Below are 26565 nucleotides of genomic sequence, written 5' to 3'. Positions count from 1 at the left end.
TCCAGGTGAGGGCAGAGGCCCAGGCTGCCTTGTTTACTGCTTAGCTCAGAGCAAATGCTCAAAAGCGTGAGTGAATGAATGAGACGTGGCAGGGGAAATACTAGGCCTCGAGTCCCCTCCAAATGCCCTGACACCGCTCACTGCCTGCACAGACAGCCCATCTCCTGGAGGGGCAGAGAGAGACAACAAGTCAGCTTATCAACCATCATCTCTTTATTTACAGCTCAAGAGAGCACATGCAACACGCCATCACAGGACTACAAGGGCATAGCACCGCCCCCCTCCCCCTGTTGCCCCACACTTTAAAGAGGAACCACAGCCTCCCAGGGACATTCCTAAGATGAAGAACACCCAACGGCTGAGGGCCCCAGGCCCAGGTGATCCACTAGATTTCCTCTCAAAATAAAGACCAGTTTCAGTCCCGGAGGCCAGGCCTCAGAGCCTGCGAATTCGTCATTGCTGGTTATTAACTGGGCAAATCTCAGATTCGCCAACTCAGACCTGAATGCAAATGCCCCTGAATCATCCCAGTGCCCCTGGCCCAACAGTTTTGTGTCCTAGACCTGTCTCTCACTTTCTCCTGCAGAAAAAAATGGCCTGGAGAACTTGTTAAAACTCACATGGCTGGGCCCCACCCCGAGATTCTGATTTAGCAGGTGGGGTCTTGCGTTTCTGCCAAGCACCCAGGTGATATTGGTTCTGGAGTACGCTGGGAGTAAGGAGGGACTAGGAAGCCTCTTGCACCCAGAAGAGGTCATGAATCCTAAATCACATCAGCCATCCTGACGTAGGATACAGAAAATACACTCCCTGCAATGTACGCCCTTCGTTCTGCAAACTGCCAGTTAGTTCCTGCCTTTCCCTCCCCAGCACACGCACACACACTCCACACACCCTCCTCTCAATCTCACATGAGAGTGAAGGTCATCATTGAGGTGTAGGTGTCCCTTCCAGCCCCGTGAATCCCCTGAGGAGCCTAAATGGTTTGCTTTGTTGGCCCTTCCCACTATCTCTCCCAGCATGCGCTTTTCCTTACTGTTCTGTTTTATAAAACATGTTCCTTGCAGGGCACATGTATCACCACTGTCTCTCCAGCTGGAAAGTGAATCCCATTCTGGGGAGCTGGATGTCCATTACTCGACATTTGATTTCATTGGGTATGTTGAATATGGCTTGAAGGAAGGATTCACCTGAGCATCTGAGCAGAGGAAGGGGGCCATGGCTTTGCGATTTGACTTGTCTGTTACTACCCAAAGGGCCAGTGAAGCTGTCACGTTCCCATGAGACTTGGCCCTCGTGTCCTCTGACCCTCCGCGCACTCCCAGTAGGCTTGGGAGCCACTCTTGGCGATGCCAGACAAATCACAGAAAGGCAGCCTCGTGGGAACGGTGAGTATCTCTGGGGAATGGCTGCAAGGCTCCACATGAGGAATGCAGGAGGCCACAGGTGACTGTCCCGCAGCTATTGGTTTCCACTTGGCCCCCTGCTCAGCTCCCCGCCCCTGGGGTATATTTTTAAAAACTCATGAACCTGTTATCACAAAGCCACCAACACCTCCAGCTCTGCCTCAGTGCCTGGAAACTGTGCATGCTGCCTCAGGCTGAGTCCAGAGCAGTTTTCCAAACCTCTTTGACTCACACCTTCTTTCTAATGGAGCATCTCATGGCCCCAGTGTTTCAGGGGTAACAGTTTGGGCAAGAAGCCTGAACGGTGACTTAGAAATGATCTTTGAATATGCAATGGATCATTATCAAAGAACAGAACACCTACCAAAATTATCCTCGAAAATAAATTAGGTAACACTGGGGGCTTATTATGTGCCAGGCACTGTTTGAAGCATATAAAAAGCTTTTCTGTGATTATTTCTCACAACACCTCTACGAAGGAAGTTATTATCCCCATTTTACAGATGAAGAAATCAAGGCACAGAGACCTCAAGGAACTTTTCTAAGGTCATAAAGATGGTGAGAGGTGGAGCAGGCCTTTTGTCACCAGGTGCATTCCCACAGTCAGTGGGACGAGAGCAGCCCTCGGACCCAGGTGCACAATAGGGTCACCTGGAGAGCTTTGAAAACACATGAAACCCAGACACAACCTAGTCCAATTAAACCTGAATCTTTGCAGTTGGGCATCAGGGCCTTTAAATATTCCTCAGGTTATTCTAATGTGCAGCCAAGGTTGAGACTAGCAGACTAGATAGAACAGGCATCTGTCTGCAAATGACAGCCTGTGAGCCAAATCCAACCCCCTGCCTATTTTTGTGTATTCTACAAGAGAGGTTTTTACATTCTTTAATGTGTTTTAGAAAATCAAGAGCTGAGTAAGGCTTGGTGACATGTGAAAATTATATGAAATTCAAATCTCACTGTCCATAAACAGTTTCATTGGAACACAGCCTAAAATATTTCTCTGGCCCCCCATGGTAAAGTTGGTCAAACCCTGGATTAGAGGAAATTGGCTTCTGTCCCAGCAGAAGAAATTTAAGATATACCTAAGGAAAAACTTCCTGCCAGGGAGGTTTTCTTAAACACTGAGGGGGTTGGAGGTCCCTAACTCTGGAGTTAAGAGGATTCCACTCCCACCCCCCATTGCAAATGCCAAATGGAGGTAGCTAGTGCAAATAGGCCCTGAATTTCCAACTGTGGAATACTTTCGTGGGCAGTGACAGTTCTGTGGGTCCTCTCAGCTTTGTCCTGACCTTCTGTTTTCCATTGCTGATGTCGGGGCCATCTAACTGCTGCCCCCCCAGACATAAACCGTGCTGGGTTTCCTGCCTGCAGCCACACCCCGAGGGCTCCATCAGTCTCAATCAGCCACCCCTGTGAGGCACACACAGCACGGGTGTTGTCTGCTCTCAAATAGACAAAGCTGCCGGTGGATTCGATTTCCAAAGAGCCGGCTTTGATCTCTTTCAGTTCCCCTGCCCCACCTCCCAATATTCCCATGCCCATTGAACTTGAATAGGAGAAATGGGCAAGCATATTTGGTTTCTCCTAGATCTGTCTGCTTTCCTTGGTGCCAGACCCCTGACCTCGACTGATTTCTCCCAAGGGAGTAAACAGCTCTGGCATCCTGTGGGCGTGGTCCCTCCCTCAGGCAGGTGTCCAGGCTGCAAGGGATTTGGATGGGGAAGGCTTTTGTCATTTGCAACCTGGTTTGCCCTGGACCAGATGCCAGAGGTATTCAAGTGGCACTCCGGAGGTGACCTCTAGAGCCAGCTCTGTTGGGAGAGACGGTCTGGGTGGGCATCATGGCTCTGGCCTGTGGGGGGCAGTTAGCTCCAGATGGCACCTTGACTTCAGCAGCACCCCAACTCCTCAGTGGGCTCTGCTGCAGAAATGTGGGATGGGGTTCCTAACACGGTCTTCTGCGAGGCCTGGGAACCACAAGATGAAACAATGTGGGTGCACATGGGCAAGTGTGTGGGTTTCTTCAGTCCCTGTGTGCGATAGATTCTCAAAGGGCAGTAAGTACAAAAGCTAAAGAACCCCTGAGGTGGAAGCTGTCAGGACAACTCCAAAATATAAGGCCCAGGACTGGGTGAGCAAGGCCATAGGAATCTACGGAACCCATCATAGTTCAGAATGCCAGTTCCCAGGCAGGCCCATCTGTTCATATCGTGCCTTACAAGCAAGCAGGTGCTTCCTGCAGGTTTTGTGTTGTTTTGAAGGTACACCTTTGTCCAGGGAAGGAAAAGAGCAGTCAGTTATTGCAGCTTTACTCTAGCAAAAGGAACTACCATGGAGAAGCTGGGATAAGTCCTTAGTTGTGGAGGAGCAAAACCGTGTCCTGTGGAGGCCCAGAACCTCGGCCCAGGTTCGCAACCCCGATCCACGTTTACTCCCTGGGGCTTAGGTGCTCTCAGTGGGGTCCCAGGACCAGCAGCACAGACAGGCCGTGGGTTTGTTAGAAAGGCAGAATTAACTGAGGCAGAATCTGCATTTTCACCAGCCCCCAGGGGATTCGTACACAGGTTAAGGCTTGAGGAGCACCGAGATGAGACCCTATATAAGTCATATGACTCAACTGTGCCTGTTTCCTCACCTGTAAATGGTGATAATGTTTACTTTAGGTTGTGATAACTAAGTGGGGTAACGTATGTCACGAGTTTCGCACAGTGCCTGGTACATAAGAGGTGTTCCGTATTCATCTCCCGCCCTTGGGTTCCCTATCTCTCAGGGAGTTTCCATTTCTTTTCCGCTCAAAAACCTCGTTTTTCAACTTGAAGCTGTTGCAGTGCTGCGGCAGGACAGTAGAGGGCACTCTCGACATTTCCATGGCTGAGAACCCCCGCGCAGGAATGCGCAGCTAGTATGGGTTCCCCAGGGGAGGGGCGGTGGGTGCAGGTGTACTGCTGCTCCGCTCCTGGGCAGGCAGTTTCCCAGAGCTCCCTTCCCGGGGGTAGTGTCCTGGGCCGAAGCTTGCAGCCTGTCATCTGCTCTCCCACTGCTAGTTATAAACAAATTGCCCACTTCTGCAAACCTTCCGCCCTCAGTCCCCAGGCCGGTGGGGAGGCGCCTTGCGTGGGGCAGCTAGACATTGATGAAGGATCCCTGGTCGCCGTTGGCCGTCTCGGGCTCCACGCAGCGCCCCTTCCTCCGTGTGACCCTGCGGTTCCGGTGGAACTTGGCATAGCAGCGCAGCCCTAGGCAAGGGAGACACGATTGGGGTGTGCCCAGCCAGTCCCCTCCCCATCCTACCTCTGCACCCTCTCACTATCACCCCCTTCTTTATACTGCCTCACAAACAACCCCTCCTTTGCACAGCAGCCTGAATGAATGGGAAGAAAGGAAGGATGAACCGATGGAGCACAGGGGATATTTAGGGCCATGAAACTATTCTACGTGACACTGCAATGGTGGATGCCGGTCATTATGCATTTATCAAAAACCAGACTGTACCACACGAAGCATGAACCCTAAAGTAAACTATGGACTTTAAGTAATTAATAATAATAATGTTTCAAAATTGGGTTGTCAATTGTAAAAAGATGTACCACACTAACGCAAGATAATAATGAGGAAAATGTGGAGGGTATGTGAGAAATGTATTTTCTGAACATTTTTTTTTTTTTTTGTAAACCCAGAACTGCTCTAAAAAAGTGTATTAAAGACTTTGTAAAGAGACACAAATTCTGCCCTCTCCCCGTAAAACCCCCCATGGCTCCCCCATTGTACTCAAAAGGAAATCTGATAAGTCTTCCTGCTCTGCCTCATATACCCAGCCATTTCCTGCCTCAGGACTGTTGCACTTGCTGTTCTCTCTGCCAGAAATCCCTTCCCCAAGCTCTTTGCATAGGTGGCTCCTTCATGGCCTTCAGCTCTCAGAGACCCACCCTGGCCACCCTAATGAAAGTAGGTGTGGCCCTGCTGGCCCATCCTGGGAAGGGTTTCCTGGCTGTGTCTCTCTCCATGATGGCCTGAGACAGGCATCCCCTAAGATACATGGGTAGATACACTTTTCATTCAAGGCCACATCCTCTGGTTGGTGGGGGAAAGAGATGTCAGTGTGGCCTGAGCAAATCCTACATCTCAGGTTAGGAGTGACCACAGAGAGAAGGCATTGCTACTTTAAGATCCAGTTATGTCACTGTCATGAGAACAAAGGGGCTGCTGTGAAGTATGTGCTTGGTGGTCTAGAATTGACACCTGGGTTAGTGGGCTTTTAGACCTGTGGCCACATAAGTGACATTTGGGAGGGGACAGGAGATTCATGAGCAGGAGTGGTTGGTAGCCACAGAAGCCCTTCCAGAACCCCCTAGAATCCAGGCTGGCCCTGACTGCTGGACTTCAGCTCTGAGCCCTGTGTTCAACATTCTGGGATATCTCAGGAGTTTTCAAGAGCCCTGAGGGCTCCTGGCATCCCATAGATCCGTGGTGTGGCATCTTGGTGACAACTTCCCCTCCTCCTGGACCATTTTAATGAACTGCCTAAGCTGTCACTTCTACTCTTCACTTTTTTTTTGAGCCTGAGTCTCCAGGGAGGAAGCAAGAGTTTTGAAACCAACCATTGTGAGAGGGATCAGCTGAAATGAGCAGATGGGACTTTGGTTGCAAAGCCGACATACCCTCTGGATGCCTTGAAAGCTGCCCCCTCCCACCTGAAGCCCAGGGGCGGAAGGAAGGATTCCTGGGCCACCCACTGTGTCCAGCCAGGCACCAACTGGCTGTGTACAGCTCAGTAGGGCCAAGTCCCCTGCATTTGTGCAGGCTGGACCTAGAGGCCAAGGACTGAGGTTTGGTCCCAACCCTGTTCTGGGCTCCCTCAGCTGGAGTGCCTCCTGCCTATTGTGTACCTCAGTCTCCTCCTCTGTGAAATGGGGCCTGGCCCTGCACACAGGTACCAGAAGGCAGCTTGCCAGCATCCATCCCACTTTCCACCCCTGCCTGCCTCAATCCCCTCTCACCTCCCAGCTGGTCCTCCATCTCCTTTGCTGCCCCCACAGCCCTGCAGCCGGAGAGAGCTTTTAAACTTCTAAGTCAGAGCCTGTCACTCCCCTGCTTAAAACCTGCCTGCAGTTTCCAATCACAAATCAAACAAGGCTGACAAGGTCCTCTGACCAGTTTCTCCCACCTCCCCTTGTGTTACTTCCCCATGGCCACTGTGTGCCAGGCCCACTCAACACGCCAGCTTTGTTCCTGCCCGAGGTCCTTGCTTTGTTCCTGCCTCTCGCCTGGGACTCCCCCCACCACCGCCCCCAGGCCCCCCATCTTCAGGTAGCTGGTTCCACTGTCCACTCCTGTCCATCCTTTCTGAAACAACTCCCAGACCTCTGGATTATTTTCTTTACAGCCCTATTACTTTCTGAAGACATCGATTTATTTGCTTATTGTCTACTCATCTCACTAGAATGGACTCCTTGGGTGCAAAACTTGCCAGCTCTTTTCACTGCTGAATCCCCAGTGTCCAGAACAGTACCCGACACATAGTAGGCACCCAACAAATATTTCTTGACTGACTGGATGAATGAATAATCAGACCTATGTTGCTTTATTGCTTTCATAGCAGATAATTTCTGAGGCTAATGTAAGCAAAAATAGGGCATGCATCTCAGGATGGTTAAGAGAGGGACTGAGACGATATTCTATCATGTAGATGTGAACACTAATTGGATATTGAATGCTATTGAGTAATTATTGTTTATTTTTGGTATTGTTTTTAAAAGAGTACATATCTTTTAGAGACATATACTGAAATGTGCATAGATGAAATATCGCTAAACTCTCAGGAGTTGTTTCAAAGTCAAATTGAAATGGGGGAACAGGGAAGGGGAGAGACACCACAGATTGGTGCTGAGTTGGTAATTATTTAAGCTGGGTGATGGGAAATGGGGGTTCATTATTCTGACTACTATTCTAACTACTCAGTGTATATTTGAAATGTTTCAGAATACAACATTAAAAATATTCCCCTACTTTTCTAGCTGTGTGAGTTTGGGCAAGTCACTTAACCTCAGTTTGCGGACGTGTAAAATGGGGACCATAATAGCTCCCTTCCTGGGATGGCTGTGACGATTTAAGGAGACCATGGGAGGAAAATGCTTAGCACAGAGCCTGGCATACCTGGGCACACCTGGGCAGGAGGCACCTGCTACTCCAGGTAGGAGCTCGGAGGAGTTAAAGAGGTAGCCAGGCAAGTGCATCCTTCCCTGGTACAGGCTGGGAAATCCACCCCCCAGCCCTGTTATCACACTTGGAATGCCTCCCCTGAGATAGAATTCTGGCCTGTAAGCACCAGCCTTCTCAGATTTGATCTTATTTAAAGAGATAGGCTCCTCTTTCCTCCCTTTCCCTGCCTCCAGATCATGGGAAATCATGCCAGCTTGTATTTCATGAGGTGAGAAAAGCAAATCTGAGACACCATGCCAGAATCAAAACTAAATGAGTTCACAGATCGGGAAGGCCCCGAGCAAAGCTGTTCTCGCTCACGGCTTCAGCTCCCAAGGGATTCTCCCATCCCCTCCTTCGCCGCAGGCCCCTCAGTCCACCCTCTGCCAGGAAATCGTGTCCCCCACTCAGTGCAGAACCAGCTTCAAGGAGAAAGGGAGGTTTCGTGATTCTCAGAGCACAAGGGACCCCCTGGGAGTCCAGGCTCACCTTCCACACACATGCAGTCGTCGAAGCATTTGTTGTTGAGGCCCCGGTTATGGGGCGTGCAGAGATGCTCCCGCAGGTCGCAGCAGGTCCCTGCCAACACAGCAAGCACACATGGTCAGCCAAGCTGAGTGGACCCTCCCTGCCATGCTGCACACGGTCCCACTGGACAGGAGATCCATCATCTCTGTGGCAGGGCCGTGCCCCAGTAGGGTGGGCCATCTGGTGTGCAAGACTCCTAGCCGGAACCACCGATGGATGCCGAGGCTGAGGCCCCTGGGGGCATGTGGCAGAGACCCCAGCTGCCCCAGATGGGCTATTGATTGGTCATGGGAGGGGCAAAGGTGGTGTGGGATCACTTCTCAGGGAAAGCGGGTAGAACAGCTGGGGGCTGCCAGATGTAGAGTCAGCTTGGAGCGGGGGTGGGGTGGGGTGGGGGAGCCTTAGGGATCATTGACACCAATGTCCTCTTTTGACAGATGGGGAAACTAAAGCCCCTCTCCCCTCCCAGAAGCAGTGAGATTTTCCAAAGCAGGCTTAAGGCGTGGCCGCACCCACCACAGAGCCAGCTCTCAGAGTGACTGTCCAGTTGGCCCAAACTGCAGCCTTTTCTTTCTGCTCAGGGTGAAAACAATGGTTTGGAAAGAAAACAGCCTGTCAGGGAGCTGGTGGTCTGGCTTACACAATGCCAAATGCTGGTTCGGTTGCTATTTTGTAGAATATTCTGGCTACCCAATTAACAAGCATGGTGCCACCAAGATGTGTCACTCGGATCTCCCTCCAAGGCATTTGCTGCCCAGCAGCAAAGAGAACAATTAGCTGATGGCCTCTAGTTGTCAGCACCTTCAGGAGCCACCTGGGCCAAAGTCACAGTGTCCCTGAGCAGCCCCAGCCAGTTCCTGGCCATCTCTGCCCAAGGTGGGTCTCCCCTTGGACGTAATCTTTGCTCTGGAGCTCCCCATTGGCCGGCTGAGACTGCATCACAGTTTTCCCTGTTAATTTCTGCTTTCTCCCCCTTTTATTGTTCACAGGCCTTACCTCCCCTCCCCCAGAATAAACCTGCTCATCTAACGCCTCTTCAGTATCTGCTTCCCAGAGGTCCAGACTGACCCAACCAGGGCCAGCAGGTTAGGGCTTCAGACAAAACATCAGGCCCCTTGCTGAGCATGTCATCAAAGACCTCCCTAGAAAGCCCAGGAGTGTCGTGATGGGACAAGGACAGAATTAAGCCCAACCAGGTTTTAGGAGGAAGAAGTCAAGAGAAGGGCCATCCTGACTAAAGGCAGCGTGGGGCAGTGGTTAAGAACCAGGCAGGCTCAGGTTTGGGCCACTTCCCAGCTATGTGACCTTGGCTGAGACACAGCCTCTCTGAGGCTCAGCTTCCTGGCTTGCACATTGGGGATCACAGGGTCTCTTTCTCTGGGTTGCTATGAGGATTCAATAAAGTTCGACAGCCGCTCTCAGTAAAGTGGTAGCTGGGGTCGTTATTCCTTACGTATCCGTAGAGGGTCATGGACCCGCAGGCCGTCCTCACAGCCCTGGGGAGGTCCAGCCCACCCCACCCAGGGCCCCCAGCACCCAACCTTGAACACGATGCTGCTTCGGTACCTGGTAGGCAGTCTTGGTGATGGTCACATGGTTCCCCTTCAGCTGGTGATGTTTCGTTACCATCACCAGAGAGTTTACCCCGGCTTTTCTCTGGGGACAAAAAGATCTGTGGTCAGATGCTGAGGCCAGCAGAGCAGAGAGATTAAGCTCACGGATGCAGGTGTCAGAGTGTTCACACTGCCACTCCCGCAGTGTGGCTTGGACACTCGGCTTCAGCTGATGGCTTCTCTAAAACGGGATCCACAGCAGTACAGACATACCGTTTTGGTTTTGTTTTAGAGTAAAATGAAAGTGTTTGGTATGTGATAAGCTCTTGACAGCAGCATTTCCATTTGGGGTGTCCATTCTCGGGTAGACTCAATGCCCCGCCCCGCCACTTGGAGTATCTGTAGGTCAGGCTGGGCTGACCAACAGATGGTGGTGGAGGGAGGCAGGGAGCCTCAGCACGGGAGTGGTGGGGTAGGTGGACGTACCTTTCTTTTTTGCAGCGGGCCAGACCTCAGGTTTTAAGTCTTCATAATCAGTCCAGTCAAACAAGGCCATGTCCAGTGTGGGCATCACCTCCCCGTCAGGCCTCGGCTGAGCCTGCAGAAGGTGGGTGGAGAGGAGGGAACCTGGAGCTCCCAACAAGTGGAAGCTGGAATGTGGGGCCCCCAGGTCAGAGGGCAAAGGAGGGGGTCCTCAGAAGCCAGCTCATCCTCTGATAGCCCCCGGATGTGGTGTGGGCTCCGGTGGCCACTCAATTTTCTCACCGTGCATCCACCAGCCCGCCAGGATGGTGCCTTCAGGTAACCGACCCAGACGGAGGAGTTGTCCATCAAACTCTCTGAGGGCGGGGCTGGGAAGGCAATCATGCTGGCTCAGGGTCTCTACCCCCAGGAGAGGGAGTTGGAGGATGCCAGCTGCATACTACCTTGTCCCTCCTCTCCCCTGAAGAAGTTGTCAGCTCTCCGTGGCACCATTGAGGCCATGCCACGGCTCAGTTCCACTCACAGCCCTGGCCAGCCATCTCAGGGTTGGGTCTGCCCACAGTGGGCAGCACAGGCAACATTCAGGGCTGGGTGCCCCACGGGTGGACTTCAGGGGGTCTGCGACAGCATGGAGAGCCATGTGTTTCTGGGGGGTGGTCCGTAGCTTTTATCAGAACCTCAAGGGGTGCAAGACCCAGAAAGACAGTGAGAAAGATCTACTGCTGAAAATTAAGGTTTCTTTCCTTCTACATATATGTTTTATTGATCATTTTAAATATTATTCTGAAAAAGAAAAAAACTTCAAAGCCACACTTACTCGCCTTCTCTGTCTCCATATACCTCTTTTAAAGGTTTGAAGCAGATGTTAAGTGTTAACTAATGCTTGTTAATTGTGGGTCCTGGGGACATAATTTTTTACATTGCTGTTCTCTGCACTTTTTGGTATGTATAAAATTCTCCCCCAAGGGCCTTCTCGATGCAGAGCCCAGTGTGCTGAGCTGGCACTGGCTTCTTTGGCTGACCCTCCAGTGAGCTCCCAGGACCCTTTTCTCTGGGACAGTGGCAGCCCTTCCAGGACAGAGCACCCCCTGGGCTGTCGCTGGGCTGACGGCCATTAGGAGACCTGGTTTCCAGCCAATCCCGGTGGTTTTTTACCAATTCCATCCCATTCCTGTGCCTCACAATATGGTCTCAAGGACTCTTCCAGCTCCAAAGCCATTCTGAAACCCCTTACCTGGGGCCACAGAGATGTGACAGGCAGGATCAGGGATTCTTTCGTGGCAGGTGCTGCCTCAAAGGTGGTGAGGTAGAGGATGGTGGGGGCCAGGCTTGTGGAGGAGTCCTCCATCACGGCATCCAGGGCCTGGTCTTCGGAGAGCTCTACCTTCTTCCTCAGGGAGCTGGGACCTCGGACCAAGCCTTGCCCTGACACACAGAGCAGAAAACACAGGGGCTTTATCTGTTTGCTACCCCTTATCACCCAAAGCAGAACCTACATGTCCTGCTGCAGACAAGGGGGTAGCAGGGACCATGGGACAAGTCATTGGCCCAGCAAGCACCCCTGCTGCCCACCCTCCTGGGGAGGTGGAAACGGGGGACTGGAGGTGGGCGAATGTCTTGGATGAACTTGCAGTGTTGCTGGGGAGACAGCCCAAGCATTCTCCCTCTAAAGTAACATTCTAGGAAGTCCAAGTCTCGGTTGGCTGGACGCAGCCAGGTGTAAGTGAAACAAAGGGGAACTAATAGGATTAACTATGGAAGGCTTCCTGGAGGAGGTGAAATCTGAGTAGGAGAGCAATGTGATGAAGCTGAGAGGCATTGCAGAGAGAGTGGCCTTTGAAAAGGCTGGGAGGAGAGAGCCCAGCTTATGACACACAAGTGACTGCTCCTACTGTCGTGATAAGCATCACCCTCTGTACTGAGCGCCTGCTGTGTGAAACCTGTCGCACTACGCCTGATGCTGCTTTACAAGTGTTATTTTATGTAACCTTTGCAGGAGCTCTGGGAGGTAGGTGTTCTGCCTTATCCCCCCAGAAATGAATTCCAGAGAATAGAAAGGGGACTTAGGGACCATCAAATCCGCTCCATTCATTTTCCAGGCTTCACAACTGGTCAGCAGGGCTGGGGCTGGTCCTGGCCTCCAGACCTCCGACGTCCCCTCCTCCCCTTGCCCACTGTGGCTGGAGCTGAGACGAATTGAGTCCAGCTCTGTGTGTGCCCTCTGGTTTGTCCTCAAGGATGCCAGCCTTCCCGCCCCAACCTGACACATGACCTCCAGGGAATGGGATGCTGAGAGTCTAAGCTAAGCCCTGTGCCCACCTGCCAACTGTATTCTGCCCACTTGGGGGTTCTGAGTAGGCCTGGCAGGGAAGCAAGCTGCAGCTATCTGCAGAGGAAGTGGGACTGAGGCTCCACCACCCTCTTCCTGCAAAACCCCCATTTCATCCATGTTTTTAGCACTAGACCTGCCCCTAGAGGCAGTCTTGTCATATGAAGAGTCTTAGAAATTGAGGTTGTCTACCTGGGCTGGAGGCCAGGTGAGACCGGGCAGGAGCCAGCTGGGTGGAGCTGCTGAGACAGTTTGTTCAGAGACTGAATGGGCAAAGGGAGGGGGAGGCTGGGGCCAGTGGGCAGCTAGACGCTCGCAGGGATTTGAGAATGTGGAGGAAACTTAGAGGAAGATGAGGAGGGCTGTGGGGGTGGGGGTACCCCATGAAACAGACAGGGCAGAGGCAGGAAGAATAAGGATGCGATGCCTCTCCTGGGACACCTGTGTCCAGGTTGGAGGGCAGTGATTCAGCATCACAAGAAAGCTGAGAATTAATCGGTAACAACTGCTCATTGTCTCTGCCATTTGCCAGGCACCATTCTCAGCACTCTACACATCGAGTTGTCTCCAAGTCTAGACTGAGTGCAGATGGGGCCATTATCCTCATTTTGTAGAGGGAGAAACTGAGGCACAGAAAGGTGACTTGCCCAGGGCCACACAGCTAGGAAGTGGTGGAGCCAGGATCTGAATCTGGCACGTCTGGTTTCAGAGTCTAAGACCCGGCTCTATGCTTCAGAGTTGATTAAGTGATATGCTTGGAGGGCACTGAACTGGTCCATTTCTACTCAGGAGTTACATTGGATGGATTTAGGTCAGATACAAAGTAGAACTTCCTACCTTAAGAGGATCATCTCCTGATAAGACCGAGCTTCTGTTGCAACATATCCCTCTCTTCCTCCCACGCTCCATCCCAGGTCATTCCCAGCCTCCCCCTCTTACCAGATCCCTCTGACTTTGTGAGACAGCCTCCTCACCCCGCAACCTCTGGGTGACCACTGCCTGCTTCCTTCTGGACCTCTGGGTGTCCTCCCAGGGACCTCACACCATTGACACTCCCAGCCTGCCCCTGAAATCCCTTGGCTATTTGGGTCTGAACCCTCTCCCTTCCTCCCCCCTGCCCCTCCTTTCCATTGTAGGACCCCAGCCCCTCCCAGACCTCCAGCTACCTCTGTGCAGTTTCAACCTCTCCCTGCGTCTCTTGTGCTCTCTGCCACGTTTCTTCACTCTCTCGGACCCTGGAGCCCGGTTGTCCTTCTCAGGGTAAGGGAGTGCCAGCCCCAAGAGAAGATTCTTGTCCTGCAGCAGGCCCGCAGGACTCTTCCCAGGGAGCAGGGCCCCTGCCCCTGGCAGCCTGGAGGCCTGCCTTGTGGAGGTGACCACAGCCCCCTCCTGGGCCCGGCCAGGCATGCCGGAGCCCCGCTCCTTCTTGCCCAGGCCCCGCCGGGGGTGGTGGCTGGCCTGAGGCGTCCACAGTGCTGGGCCCGGGATGTTGATGTGATTCTCAGGGACGTTCCGAGCAGGGGTTCCAGGTCCCAGGGAGCCTGCCAGGCTCAGCTCCAGGAGCACCAGGAGGGCGAGGAACAGCATGGGGGCAACGTGGGTGGTGGTCCCAGCCATGGGCTCCTCCCTGCAAGGAAAGCAGCATATAAGGGGGCAGCTCGGCAGCCCTCCTCCCCCACTTCCCTGCTCCCAAATCCCCTCACTCCCATTATTACAGCCCAGTGTTTCTCAACAAGGCTAGAACGGAACTTGGGTCCCCAGGGGACATTTGGCAATGTCTGCAGACATGTTTGGTTGTCAAAACTGGGCAGCACTACTGACGACTGGATGAAGGCCAGGGCTGCTGCTAAACACCCTAAGATGTGGAGGAGCCCCCCACGGTACAGACTCACCTGCCCAGAAAAACCACCGTGCTGAGGCTGAGAACTCCTGGTTTAAATAGTCTAAGCAGCATCCGGCTTCCAGATCAGTCTAGAATTCCTTTCTCTGCATAAACCTCTGCCCTTTGAGTCCCCTAGAATGAGCTGAGTCCTTTCAAGCTCAGAAATAGGCCTCTAGTCCCCAAGACTTGACTCAGAGTCTAATCAAACAATAATAGCGTTTGAGCACGTGCCACAGGCAGGAGGCGTGTGCAGCGCTTTCTGTGAATTTATGTCACTCAGTCCTTTCAACAACTCTCTGGAGTGGCTCCTACTATTTTCTGAAGGGGAAGTTAAGGCTCAGAGAGGTGAAGTCACACCGAGCAAGTGGCATTCATATCATTTTTATGCCTGTGCTCTGAACCCTAAGTGGCTGTCCTGGGACAGCCGTGTTTTGTCCTCACACTTTTCTTTTCTTCCAAGGGTTCTGATGCAGCAGTGTCCCTGCTGGGCTGAAGGACTCTGGATGCTTGACTCTGGCCCTGCAGGGTAGGGTGAGCTGACAGCCCCCCGTTCTTCACCCGAATCGGGGCCTCCTCAGGAGACCCACTGTTCTCCCCCCTTCCCACACCGGAGGAAGAATTGGAGCTTTGGCCGGTCCAGATGACTTTGGAACTAAGGAGGCCTGCGGCTGGGGGATGGTGGGGGTGTCTGCCGGACTCTGGAGACCACCCCCTGCAGCCCCACCCCCCAGTGCCCACCCCTGCACCTGTCTCACTGCATCCAGACTTCGGCACCAGGTTCACCAGGCTGATTGAATTTTATGGACTCCCCGAGGCCTCCTGCGTATTCCATGAGGCTCACAAAAGTGCTTACACAACGTTTCCTTGTGATCTGTGGCCACGTAATTGCCCAGAGCCGAGGAAAGGTTGGTGGGCCCGTGAGGCTTCCCGCATCTCCCTCCAGCCCTCTCAGTTCCTGCAGCCCTCACACTGGCTATCCCACCCCAGGCTCACTTTTAGCCAACCCTAAGGGGCCCTTGACATGGGCAGGGAGAGCAAGAGGGAGAGGGGGGCTGGGGCCAGACCAGGCTGACCCACTCTGAGAGGGCTGGGGGCGGGGGTGAAGGGAGGAAAACAGCTCCCCGGGCCCCCCACTCCTCCTCACTGTTTACCCTGCTTTCCTTTTATCCCTGCCTGGTGTGCCCTGGTACCCTGGGAAGCCCAGGCTCTGGTCTCCACTGCCCTCCACTCTGTTCTTCCTAGAACCATGTATTGGGACAAAGAGGCTGTCCCATCACTTCCCATCTTGTCCCCTGCCCCGTCCCAGGAGCCACCGCACATCCTGGTGAGCCTCAGGGAGCCGTGTGGGACACTGGGATGGGCCTGTGACAACCCTGTCTCATCACACATCCTTGCACTCCTAAGACTATTAACTCTGCAGCCCTGGCCCACTTTCCTGGCCACCTCACCCTCAACAGGAGGCTCCTCTGGCCTTTCCATAACAAGGACTCTGGAGGCTGGGACACATGCAGCTGGCCCATACTCCTGAGATGGCCGGCCAGGAGAAGGGGGCCCATTTTACAGGGTTGTCAGTCAAACATTGTTCCATTCCAAGGGACCCCTCTAGCTCTGTTTCCAGGCCTGAGCCACATGCTGGCTAGTCTGCAGGCTGGCATTTGCCAGGTTTCACCCTCCCCTCGCTGTGTCTGAGAAAAGCTTTGAGTCTGTTGATGCTGTCCGCAAGCCAGCCCTGTCCTTGTGTCTTGCAGGGACACTCATAGCCTGGGAGAAACCCACAGAGTGCCTCCATCAACAGGGACTTTTTGAGTTGTTGGCCAGTGAATGGAATCCCCATCCTAGGGTGAGGGGGAGCAAGGCAGGACACCCAAAAAGTGCAGGCAAGAGATTTGGCAGAGGGGTGAGGAATGGGCAGACCCTTGGGAGTGTACAGGCAGCGTGCTGTCTCTGTGGCCACACAAGAGCCAGCCTCTGAGCTCGGTGACCAGCCTGGGCACTGGTCTCAGGACAGCTTCTCTCCTGCAGAGCCAGGAGATGAAGCCCAACCCCACACCTTTATCATGACCCCACCTGAATTTGCTATCTCTCTTTCTCCTACTGAAGTCCTATTGCGAAGACCCCGCCAATGGCCATGGGTCCATTCACACATGGAAAACAGCTCCCCCGACCCCCCACTCCTCCTCACTGTTTACCCTGCCTTCCTTTTATCCTCACCTGGTGTGTCCTGGTACCCTGGGAAGCCCAGGCTGGGCCATCTTTGTTCCCTCCCACCCTTCATATCCTACGAATCATGCATTCAGCCTGCCTGGGGCAGGGGAGAGGGGATTTCAGTGTGCAATGCTGGTACGCTCAGAGGGGGCCATCTCTCTCCCCAGAGTTTATTAGTAACATCCTTCCCCCAGACCCAGCCCATAGTGCTGCCAGATAACTCTGATCATGACCCTCTCCTGCTCAAAACTGTGGGTGGCTCCCTATGGTCTTCCCTTTTAACCACCGACTCCGCACTTTGACACTTAAGACCTTATATAATGTGGCCCCAATCTAGCTTTGCAGCACTGACTTCTATTTCTTTCCCTTCACAGCCAATAGAAACGATTTCCTGGGACCCCAGACACATCCCATCTTTCCTGTTTCTATTCTCCCTTAGGCCATTCCCTCTGACTGGAAACCTCTCCCTTCCACCCTCATCTCTCTGTGTCCAAATCCTGCCCATCTTCTGGGCCCCATCCCAAATGTCCTCTCATACAGGAAGCCTTGTTCACTCCCCCAATTAGATATGCTCCCTCCTCCATGCTCGCACACAGCTCTGCCCAGCTCTGAAGACCTCATGTGCCATTTCATGCTGGGCGATCAGCCTTTCTTAAAGCCCCTGACTAGACAGGAAGATCCTAGGGGGCTCTGTCCCACTTTTTCCTCTGTTCCTATCAGATCTGTAGGACCCTGAAAATAATAGGCACTGATAACTATGGATCGGAATGGAGGTGGATTGAGCACACTCGAACTGACACCTGAGCAGAAGATCGTAAATATATTCTCAGAGTGTATGTGTGTGACGGAGAGAGAGAGAGACAGAGACAGAGAGACAGACACAGAGAACGCTGGAGTGAGGGCTGGGGGACCTGGCACCACTTTGCCCTGACGACTGCCTGGAACTCTCTCTCCAAGCCCATGGGGCTTACACAGATCTTGGCACAGCCCAGCAACCAAGATGCAAGTCTGGCAAAGAGCCACTCAGAAAACGTGGGCTGCTACAGAAGTCGTGCCAAGGATCCACAGTGATGAAGGGCTCCAACCCATTTCTGTCGCTCTGGAAGCCAGTTGGAAGCTGCATCACAAAGCGCCAAACATCCAAGGAAAAGGGGCAGCAGGCGCCCCTCCTCCCCCCATCTCCCATCAGCCATGGATGGTTCTGCCTGTGGCTTGCTCATGAAGCCTGCTCTTCTCAGGCTGGGTCTGATCCCCGCACTCCCCACATTGGGGACAATCAACAGCTTGGAGTTGCCCCACAAGAGTTGTCAAGGGACATCAGGACCACCCACAACCCAGAGATGGTGCTCTCACAACTGAGATCTAATAATGACTCATTAAAAGCAAAGCAAAACAAAGGAAATCGATAACAGGAGCCGCCACTCCGTGAGCAGCTGGGAAGCCCAGGCTTACACGCTTATTTTGTCTCTTTCTTATCGAATCCTTTCAACTGCTCTGCAGGGCAGGTCATTTTCCACCTTTTTAAAATGAGGAAACCGAGGCTCTGGGAGGGTAAGCCACACATCCAAGGTGACAGGACTGGTGAGTGGCAAAGCCTGGGTTCTCTCTGCACCAGTGCACAGGGGACACCTGCTTCCCCCATGTACGCGCCTGTCATTGCTGAGAGGGCAGGCAGGACCCAGCAGGGGAGACCAGGCTCTGGCAGCTGGGAAGGGGAAACTGACCAAGGAAGGGAAAGGGGCTTATCTCATGCCCTCATCCTGTCCCCACACAATGCAGGGCGAGTAGAGCTGGGAGCTGTCTCCATACAGAAGGCTGCCAGGAAGCAGCATGACATGCAAATTAAGGGAATTCATCCAGCCTGGAGCCTACGTTGATTCCTGAGCCCTTCCCCCCAACAGCCTTGCATTTGGGGTGGGGGGTACATGAGACTAGGCAGGCTCCTGCCCCACCCGCCTGGCTGACAACAGTGGAGCTGCCACCGGTATCCCAGGACAGCTGCAGGTCCCGCATTCCTGCCTTGCTGATCAGCTCACCTGCTGCATGATGGGTTGGGTGGGGGTGGGGGTGGGGGTAGCAGGAGGTGGGAGTAGGGCTGGCTGAGAGGAGTCCGATGGGAATCCTGGGGCACGGGCAGGGATATCAGTGAGGCTGATTATGGTACTCAGGCCAGGCTGTGAGCCAGACAACCACCCACTGGGAGAACTTGGCCCATCAACCCCCTTTCCTAACCCTGGGTCTCCTCCTGTGTGAAAGGGACACGTTTGAACCACTGTACTTGGTACAGATGTTTCAGGGGTCTCTTAAGCATTTGCTTCTAACCTCACTTATTGAAACTAGTTTCTCAACTATTTTGAAAACTGTAGTAAAAACAACACTCTCAAAAGCATTCTGTACCCAATTTTCACAGGGGCACAGCCCCATAAGGTAGGCTCCTCCTGGGTCAGTGAAGAATATTCCAGGGACGCAAGGTGAGCAGTTTAATAGAAGAACTGTTGCCATTTGCAACTACTCATTTACTGCTCCAGAATTTTCTGGACACGAGTAACCAAGGCCAGTTAGAGGTTCAGTCTTTTATCGACAAGCGCAAGCGACATCCATTGCATTCTTTCATATCACTGGGGACAGCTTCTTTTTTCCTCATTGATTTAAAATAAGGCAATGTTGTAAATTGAGGGCAAAACAGGGGTCACACAGCACCTCTAGGGAGAAGTTAGAGTCTGACTGTAAGTAAGACCTGAAGTTGTATCTGCAGATGATGGAGAAAATTGTGACTTTAGGGAGAGATTATTGGTGGTGGTGGGGTGCTGCACTGCTCATAAACACTGCCTGAATTGGTTTTATGTATTGGGATTATTGATAAGTTTGCATGGGAAATAATCTGCACGGCTCAAAAAACTTGGGGTAGTGGGAGTAGAGGACGAAGACCACTGGATCATTAGGGTAGATGATCTCGACGGCCCTGTGTGCCCAGGGAAGCTGGGAATTCATGATCCACTGGGACAAGACTCCTCCATCTGTCTGTCTATCCAGCTGACAGTCCCCTGTGGGAGGGGATGACAGATACCATCCTCCAGGGTCTGGAGTGAGTCCCCAGGGGCTAGAGACATGTATTGAGGCAGCATGAATTCAGAGGACATATTCATGAATGTTAAAAGATAAAAGATAAAACACAACACATATTAACTACCCCATTCCAGGGCCAACCCCCCCGCCCCCACCTGCCTTGCTCTCTGTGCCTGACCCTCAGGTTGATGGGCTGACTGGGACACTTCTGTCTTTCAAAAGATCTTAAGAAAAAGATGCAGAGTGCTGGAGTAGGGGTGGGAGGAGGCTGGACGGGGCGGGGTCCTAATTTTTGCTACTTCTCTGGCCACAGCTCAGATCTTGAAATGATCCTTCCCCTGGAAATACCCTACCCCTCTTCAGCTTATAAGGAACTTGAAGGCAGCTGCCCTCTGTGAAATGTGAATGGGAAGGGACCTCTGACTCCTGAGAGGCCAAGAAACATCTCCAAGGAGAGGGTGCTCCCTTAAGAAAAGCCAAACGTAGCCCAAACACACTGCCTAACTCTGGAGCAATCTTCTCGGGCCCAGGTGATGAGCTCTCCGTGGACCTGGGGTTTCTTGGCCTGCCAGGTACAGCTGAGCACCTCAGAACTTCCCTTCTAGGGACTTGGGCACTAAAAGCTGATATCTGTCCTTCAGAGCAGCAGCCTCAGGCAGGACCAGCCTCCAGGTGGATGCCCCCTTGTCACAAAACTCTCTCCGAGGTCCCTGCGTGCTTCAGGTAATGAAACCGCTTCCTAGACTGCTCTTTGCCTCGGCCCCTGCTTTTCACCAAAACATTCTCCGCTTCATGGTCAGAACAAATCTGATCACTAGCTCTCCAGCATAACTCTTTGGTGGACATATGTACGACACACACAGCAGACAAGATGAACAGCTCCTTAATATGTAAAGAACTGTCACGCCACGCTCAGCCCTCCACACTCCAAGCCTGGGAGCCTGCGGGCAGCGATTGCATGCCCAGATCCCCGATTCTAGTTCTCAGGGCAGATTTTGTTAGAGGCGGAAATCCTCTCTGATGTTATGTTCCCACACTTCCATGAAGATTTTACGGATGTTCTAAGTTGGAATTGACCCGCCTGACTCTTCCCTCTGACACCTCATCATCATCTGATTGGACACTTCCTGGAATGGCTGGAATGAAAGAATGGAGGCCGCCACCCCCAGGCCTCCATCCACTTTTAGAAGAGTGGGGCCACTCTGCAGTCGGCTCTACAAACCTGGAATTCCAGTTGGAGGATTTCAGGACTCCTGACCCCTTGGCAGCAGATTCCTGTATTCTTTTGGGGGAGATAACTTATTCCCCCAGTGCTGAAAAATGGGTACTAATTTTGCTTGTTCAATCAAAATATATTCTAGATGAGAGGGGGGGATAGATGGGTGAATCTTAAATTCATGGGCTGGGCTCTTTCCAAGGCAATTTGGGACTAGACTTTATCCCTCTATCCCTTCCCACCATCACACCCTATTTGTGACATGGGATTCTTAGCCTGTCGTGAGCTTTGACTATTTAGGAAGTCAACACTCCTGTGTGCTGTGTGTGTGGTTCTGGGAAAGGATGGAACCCAAGCAGTGTAGTTGGGGTGGGTGAGACTTGAAAAAGCTGCCCTGGGCGGGGCTTGTTGACAGCTGGGGTCTTGACAGTCACGAGCTATTCCCTACCCATCTCCCTGCCTCCCTGAGGCTCTGCACACCCCAAAATGCCACCTGTCCAATAGGAAGGAGCCTCTCAGCTCCCCCTAGGTCTCAGGATAGCCAGAGACCCCCAACCCCTCCACAGAACATTATGCAGCTCTCTGCCTCTCGCCCTGCAGAGCCCCAGGTGCTTCTTTACAATGGAAACTGCTGGGGAGAGGGGCACCAGGTGGTCACCGTTTGCTGAGCTTCTCCGGGTGCAGGAGCTGGATGCCATGTGCAAGGGAACCTGCTCCAATATGAAGGGGACACAGGGCCCCTCCTCCTGGATATGGCCAGTCTGACTGGGGAAAACAGCCCTGGCCCTGCGGAGGTCCCAGCGTGACAGGGAAGATCCAGGTCTTGCCTTGGACTCCTAAACTGACGAGAGAGAGAGAGAGAGAGAGAGAGAGAGAGAGAGAGAGAGAGAGAGAGAGAGAGAGAGAGAGAGAGAGAACTCCTGCCCTCAGGGCACTCTTAGACTAAGCGAGAAAGGCAACCCCTGCCTAGGAAGCGTCCAGTCTAAAGGAGGAGATCCTGTTGCTGTTCTTAGGAATTTCCCATTCTGACAGGAAAGACACAGTTCTGGCCTCGGAAGTTCCCAGACCAGGGAAAACATACTCTTTGCTTGCTGGAGGGTGCTTTTAATCTGGGGCAAAGACACAGTCCCTGTCCTCCAGGTGTTCCCACTCTGACCTGGCAGAGGCCACAGGTCTAACGAAGGATTCAAGCAGACATAACAATTACTGATTCAAACACACAGATGTCAACCCAAACCCATTGAGCTGAGCCATGTGAGAGCCCCACTGAGCAGATTAGAAGAGCTGTGTGACCTTGAGCAAGTCATCTAATCTCTCTGAACCTCAGTGTCCTCTCTTGTAAGACGCTGGTGGGTGTGAGGATGAGGGGAGGTAAGTTATATGTAGTGAGTGGTACCCAGTAAGGGCGCAATAAACGGCAACTGTTGTTAGTATGAGGAGGGGAGAGAGCAGGAGTTGCGGGGGGCAGCTCCTGGAAGCATCTGTGTATTTGTGCGGGCAGGGGGGCAGGCGCAGGTGGCCACATCCTTATTGCTTGGTGGGGTGATCGATGGTTTCCATAGGGCAGGGCAGGACAGGCCCAGGCCAGCCTGGAGGGGACCATTGTCTTGGCAAATGAGGTTTGGCTTCCCCCACAGGGGCAGCCCCATCTGCTTTCATTGTTGCCAACAGCAGCCTTGGGAATTCCCACCCCCCACCTCCCTGTGAAGGGATGTTGTTGTTGTTGTTGTTGGGGGGGTGCTCCTCAGAGGCCCCACCCACCTGGAGGCTTCCAGCTTTGTACTCCTCTTCCCGTTTCCCACCCCCACCTCTGGAGACGGAGTCCTACCTCCTGCTGTATGTTATAGGTACTGGCTCCTCTCCAGGCCACCTATCCCCCAAACTTCATTATCTTGGTTTTCAGACAATTTAACATCACTTGCTGTTTAGTCAGACCCATCACTTAATCATCAAGTGACAAAATGCCGGCTGTCAGCTCTGGCAGAGGCCAGTGTAAAGTGGAAAGACACCTGGAGTCAGACAAACCTGGGTATGAATCCTGGCTCCAGCACTTAATAGCTGCGTGACCCTGGGCAAGTCAATTAACCTCTCTGGGCTTCAGTCCCACATCTGAAAGATGAGTATGTTTGTCTGCATATCATGTATTGAGCATTTACTAAGCTAGGTCTAGAGCTTTAGCTGCATGATCTAACTTAGCCCTGTGAGGTAGACAATATTTTTCAGATAATAATAGCAAAAATGACTCAACATTGGGACAAAGATCTGGAGGATTTGCCCAAGGTTGCACAGTAGAGTAAGTGGTACAGCTGGGATTTGTACCCATGGCCATCTGACTCCAAAGGCAGGGTCTTGGCCTTTCTTCGTGCTACCCTCAGTGACAGATACCAGTGTAGATGCCATGACTGATAGGATTGACACATGCTGGGGGCCTTAATTCAGAGCCTGGCACAAAGAGCGCCCCTCAACACTTGTGGGTTCTAAAATTAGTTCATCCCAGATGATCTGGTTTTAAGCAGGGGTCTCATCCTTCACACCCCCACACACATCCAGGGATGTGTACAGGTGAGCAATGCCAGGCCATGGTGTTGCGGTGTGGGGGCTGCCAAAGCTGGGCCCTGGCGGGAGAGGGGACAGGGTCTTTAGTGGCAAGGATTCAGTCACCTTCTCGGAGGCCTGTAGTCCACTGGCCACAGAGGCCCACTCGAGAGGAAGGGCTGGGGTAGGACAAGCAGTGGGCCTGAAAGGGTCAGAATAGGGATGCTTGTATGATGCATCGCTTGGGAACATGCCCAGGACTCTTCTCTGCTGGGAGCATCTCCTCTTGCTAGGCTGTCGATACAGGGAGGTCAGGATACAAATCCCAGCGCAGCCACAGTCCTGGCTGAGCCAAGTGAAGGAACTCCCTCCCAGTCACATAGCTGCTAAGCGATCAGCTGGGATTCAAACCCACTCTGCTGGACTTGGGCAGTCACTTCCCTGTCCAGTCTGTTTCCTCTGCTCTAATCAGTCACAGAAATCATCCTCACCTTCCAGAGGGATGCAGAGCCCCCAGAACCACAGGGATATTCCAGGCGGCTTGCTCCCCCTCCATTCTCCCCAGCCATGGTCTTTTGCTCCAAGGCCAACTCTGCCCCTGGCCTGGCCAGCAGGACCCAGTAGCACCCAGAGATAACCTGCAGCTTACAAGTTTTAGTTGAATCCGGTCTCACTCTATTGACTAGAACAAGTGTGCAGAGCATGTACTGTGGGTCAGGCCCTGAGCTGACAAGTGAAACAAGGCCCAGATCCGCCCAGAGAAGTGCAGACCTCGAGCCAGGGAGGCAGGGGGAGCAGGAGGGCTTCCCACAGGAAGGGACATCTGACCTTGACCTGCAAAATGGGCAGACTTCCATTGTACACAGGGCAGGGGAGGCATTTCGGATAGAGGGAAGAGCCCTATAAAAACTCAGAGGTCAGGGCAGGAAGACAGACCAGTTGTGGATGGGGGTGTAGTGAGAGGCAGGCAGCGTAGTTAATTTAGTGGCAACAGGGAGCCATTGAGGGGTTAACGGCTGGGGAGAGGGGTGGATTGAATGGTGAGCAGGCAGAGAAGGTGCCATCATTTTCATGTGGGTGAGGAGCAAGGACACTCTGAATAAGGTTCCTAGGGGTCGCAGGGGCTGCTCAGCTGGCTTTCCCCAAGGAAGGCTATGGCACGAGAAGGCAGGGCCAGAGATGGCAGAAGGCCCTGGGTTGCTCGAGTTGGTCCCGTCTGCCAGGCAGGATCATGAGCAGGAGGCTGAACGGGGCGTGTGTGCTCCAGTCCCATTCTGGCCTCCCTAAAGAGAAAGGCTCTAGATGTCAGCCCTAGCTGTGGCTGAAAACAAAAACTCAGCCAGGAGAACCTGGAACTCGCCAGGTGGGAGGTTTCCCTCTTCTGGAGTTGGCCTCATTAAGCCACTTAGCTCACACCACTGCAAACTCCTGGGGTGGTGTATTACCTGTTATGACGACGTAAATGATGGTCAGAGGGCCTGGGAGATTATTACACAGCAGGTTCCGGGTCCAGGAAGGAGATCCCCCCCAGAGGAAAAGGAATGGCTTGTGTGTGAGCTAGTTCCATTGAAAAAGAAATCATTGCAAGACAGAGGTTCAGAACTGGGGATGAGTCACCTGGATGCCTCATGATAAATGACCAGCTGTTGGCAACAGCGACAGACACACTGATCTCATTTTGAAAACAGAGACCCTTTCCACCTGATGTTTAAACTCTGATTTTAGAACAAGCAGAGGGAGAGGGAGAAAGAAGAGTGACTGTAAGAATGCAAATGCCTGTATGGGTTTTTTTTGGAGGGTGGTAGTGATGTGGAAGGGGGTATAGTCAGGTTTCTCTGCAGTGTCTCTAAAGCCTTGAATTTTTGATCCATTTTGTCCCCCCTCCCCTCGGGACTGTAGACTCCCTTCACGAGTTCCAGTGTGTGTACTGTGCTGGTATCCAGCCTGCTTTTTCCCTGTTTCCAAACACATTTCTATAGGTAGGCGCTATTTTGATCCGGGTTTATGAAGGGGACACAGGCTCAACGAAATGTGTTCCTTTGTCCAAGTTACTCCCAGAGCCTGTCTGCCTGACCCCAGAGGGATGGTACTAAACCAATACCGGGGCACCTTTTGTGCGTGCCACCAGGCTGGGAGGTGGGCAGCGTGAAGTGCGCTGGGCTGGAGAGACCCGAAAGAGGCGAAGGCCGAGGGAGCCCCAGTGGAGGAAGGAAAGAAGACTTGGCGGCAAACCCAAGAACCTTCTGGTCGCAAACCCGGCGCCCGCAGGCGGCTGAGAACCCCAGCGCGCTGATGGAGAAAAGCTCGCACTGGAGAGGGAGACTGGCTGCGTGGGAGCCAGAGAAGGGTGTTCAGAGCCGTCGGGGTTGCTAGGGCGAGGTACTGGTCCCGGCCTAATTCGAGGGCGCGGAGCCAATGGCGGTGCCGACGGGGGGCGCACCCCAGGGCCCCTTTCCCCCGCAACACACCCCCGTCCCCTGGGCAGCCTCGAAAGGAGCAGGAGGGCAAACCCGCCAGCTCTACTCGGGCTCAGGGAGTCTTCGAAGCTTCTTCGAACGGTGGCGAACTGGGGTTCCTGGCCTGAGAGACCACCAGGAGACTCAGAGACAGAGAGACAAAGAGAACGGGTCCCAGAGGGAGAAGGCTAGTGCGGAGGAGGGTAGTGGGCGAGAGCCGCGACCCCGAGACGGCGGCGAGGGCGCGTGCGAGGCAGAGTGTCACAGCGTGGAAAAGTGAGTGTCCGGCGAACGGTGCGCGGACGAGGGGCCGGGAGCAGAGCCAGGAGCCGAGGGGAGAGGCGGCGAGGAGCCGAAGAGACGGACGGACGGACGGGTTCGAGGGCCGGTAGGTCAGGGAAGAACGCAGCATCCTCACCTCCAGCCTAAGTCCCCCGCGCTCTCCGCCACTGAGCGCGCCAGGTAGCCCACCTTTGTCCTGGCGCGCAGCCAGGTGAGGCGGGAGGGCGGGGCCGGGGGCGGACCAAGGCCAGGTCTTACCTGTCCGGTCGGCGGGGCGGGGACCGAGGGGCTCCGGGCCGAGCGCCTGCGGAAGCCGAACGCAGCCGAGGGCCGAGCAGCGTACACGGGACTGCGCGGTGAGGTGCGCGGGCGGCAGGAGGATGTGCCCAGGCTGCGCCGGGATGGAGGGAAGGGGGCGGGGGC

The 26565-nt window shown here is 53.4% G+C and overlaps 1 protein-coding gene across 2 annotated transcripts; it reads right to left on the bottom strand.

The window, feature by feature from the left end:
* Positions 1 to 195: 195 nt before the first annotated feature.
* DRAXIN (dorsal inhibitory axon guidance protein) lies at positions 196 to 26551 on the bottom strand. 2 transcript variants are annotated; one of them, XM_019756310.3, is made up of 7 exons: positions 26401 to 26551; positions 13667 to 14127; positions 11406 to 11596; positions 10175 to 10286; positions 9702 to 9791; positions 8097 to 8186; positions 196 to 4645 (listed from the first exon to the last, which is right to left on the bottom strand). In XM_019756310.3, the coding sequence occupies exons 2-7, from the start codon at positions 14115 to 14117 to the stop codon at positions 4533 to 4535; spliced, it is 1047 nt and encodes a 348-aa protein (XP_019611869.2). In that variant the 5' UTR covers positions 14118 to 14127; positions 26401 to 26551; the 3' UTR covers positions 196 to 4532. The 2 variants fall into 2 exon arrangements, with proteins under 2 accessions (XP_019611869.2, XP_074190147.1); XM_074334046.2 differs by lacking the exon at positions 26401 to 26551 and adding an exon at positions 14393 to 14550.
* Between the last annotated feature and the right edge of the window lie 14 nt (positions 26552 to 26565).

This window comes from Rhinolophus sinicus, chromosome 14 (genome assembly GCF_057876585.1).
Source record: "Rhinolophus sinicus isolate RSI-liver-muscle chromosome 14, RSI-T2T, whole genome shotgun sequence".
Taxonomy (NCBI): Eukaryota; Metazoa; Chordata; class Mammalia; order Chiroptera; family Rhinolophidae; genus Rhinolophus; species Rhinolophus sinicus.
Note: the sequence above shows the minus strand (reverse complement) of the source record. Positions and strands in the feature narration are given on the sequence as shown.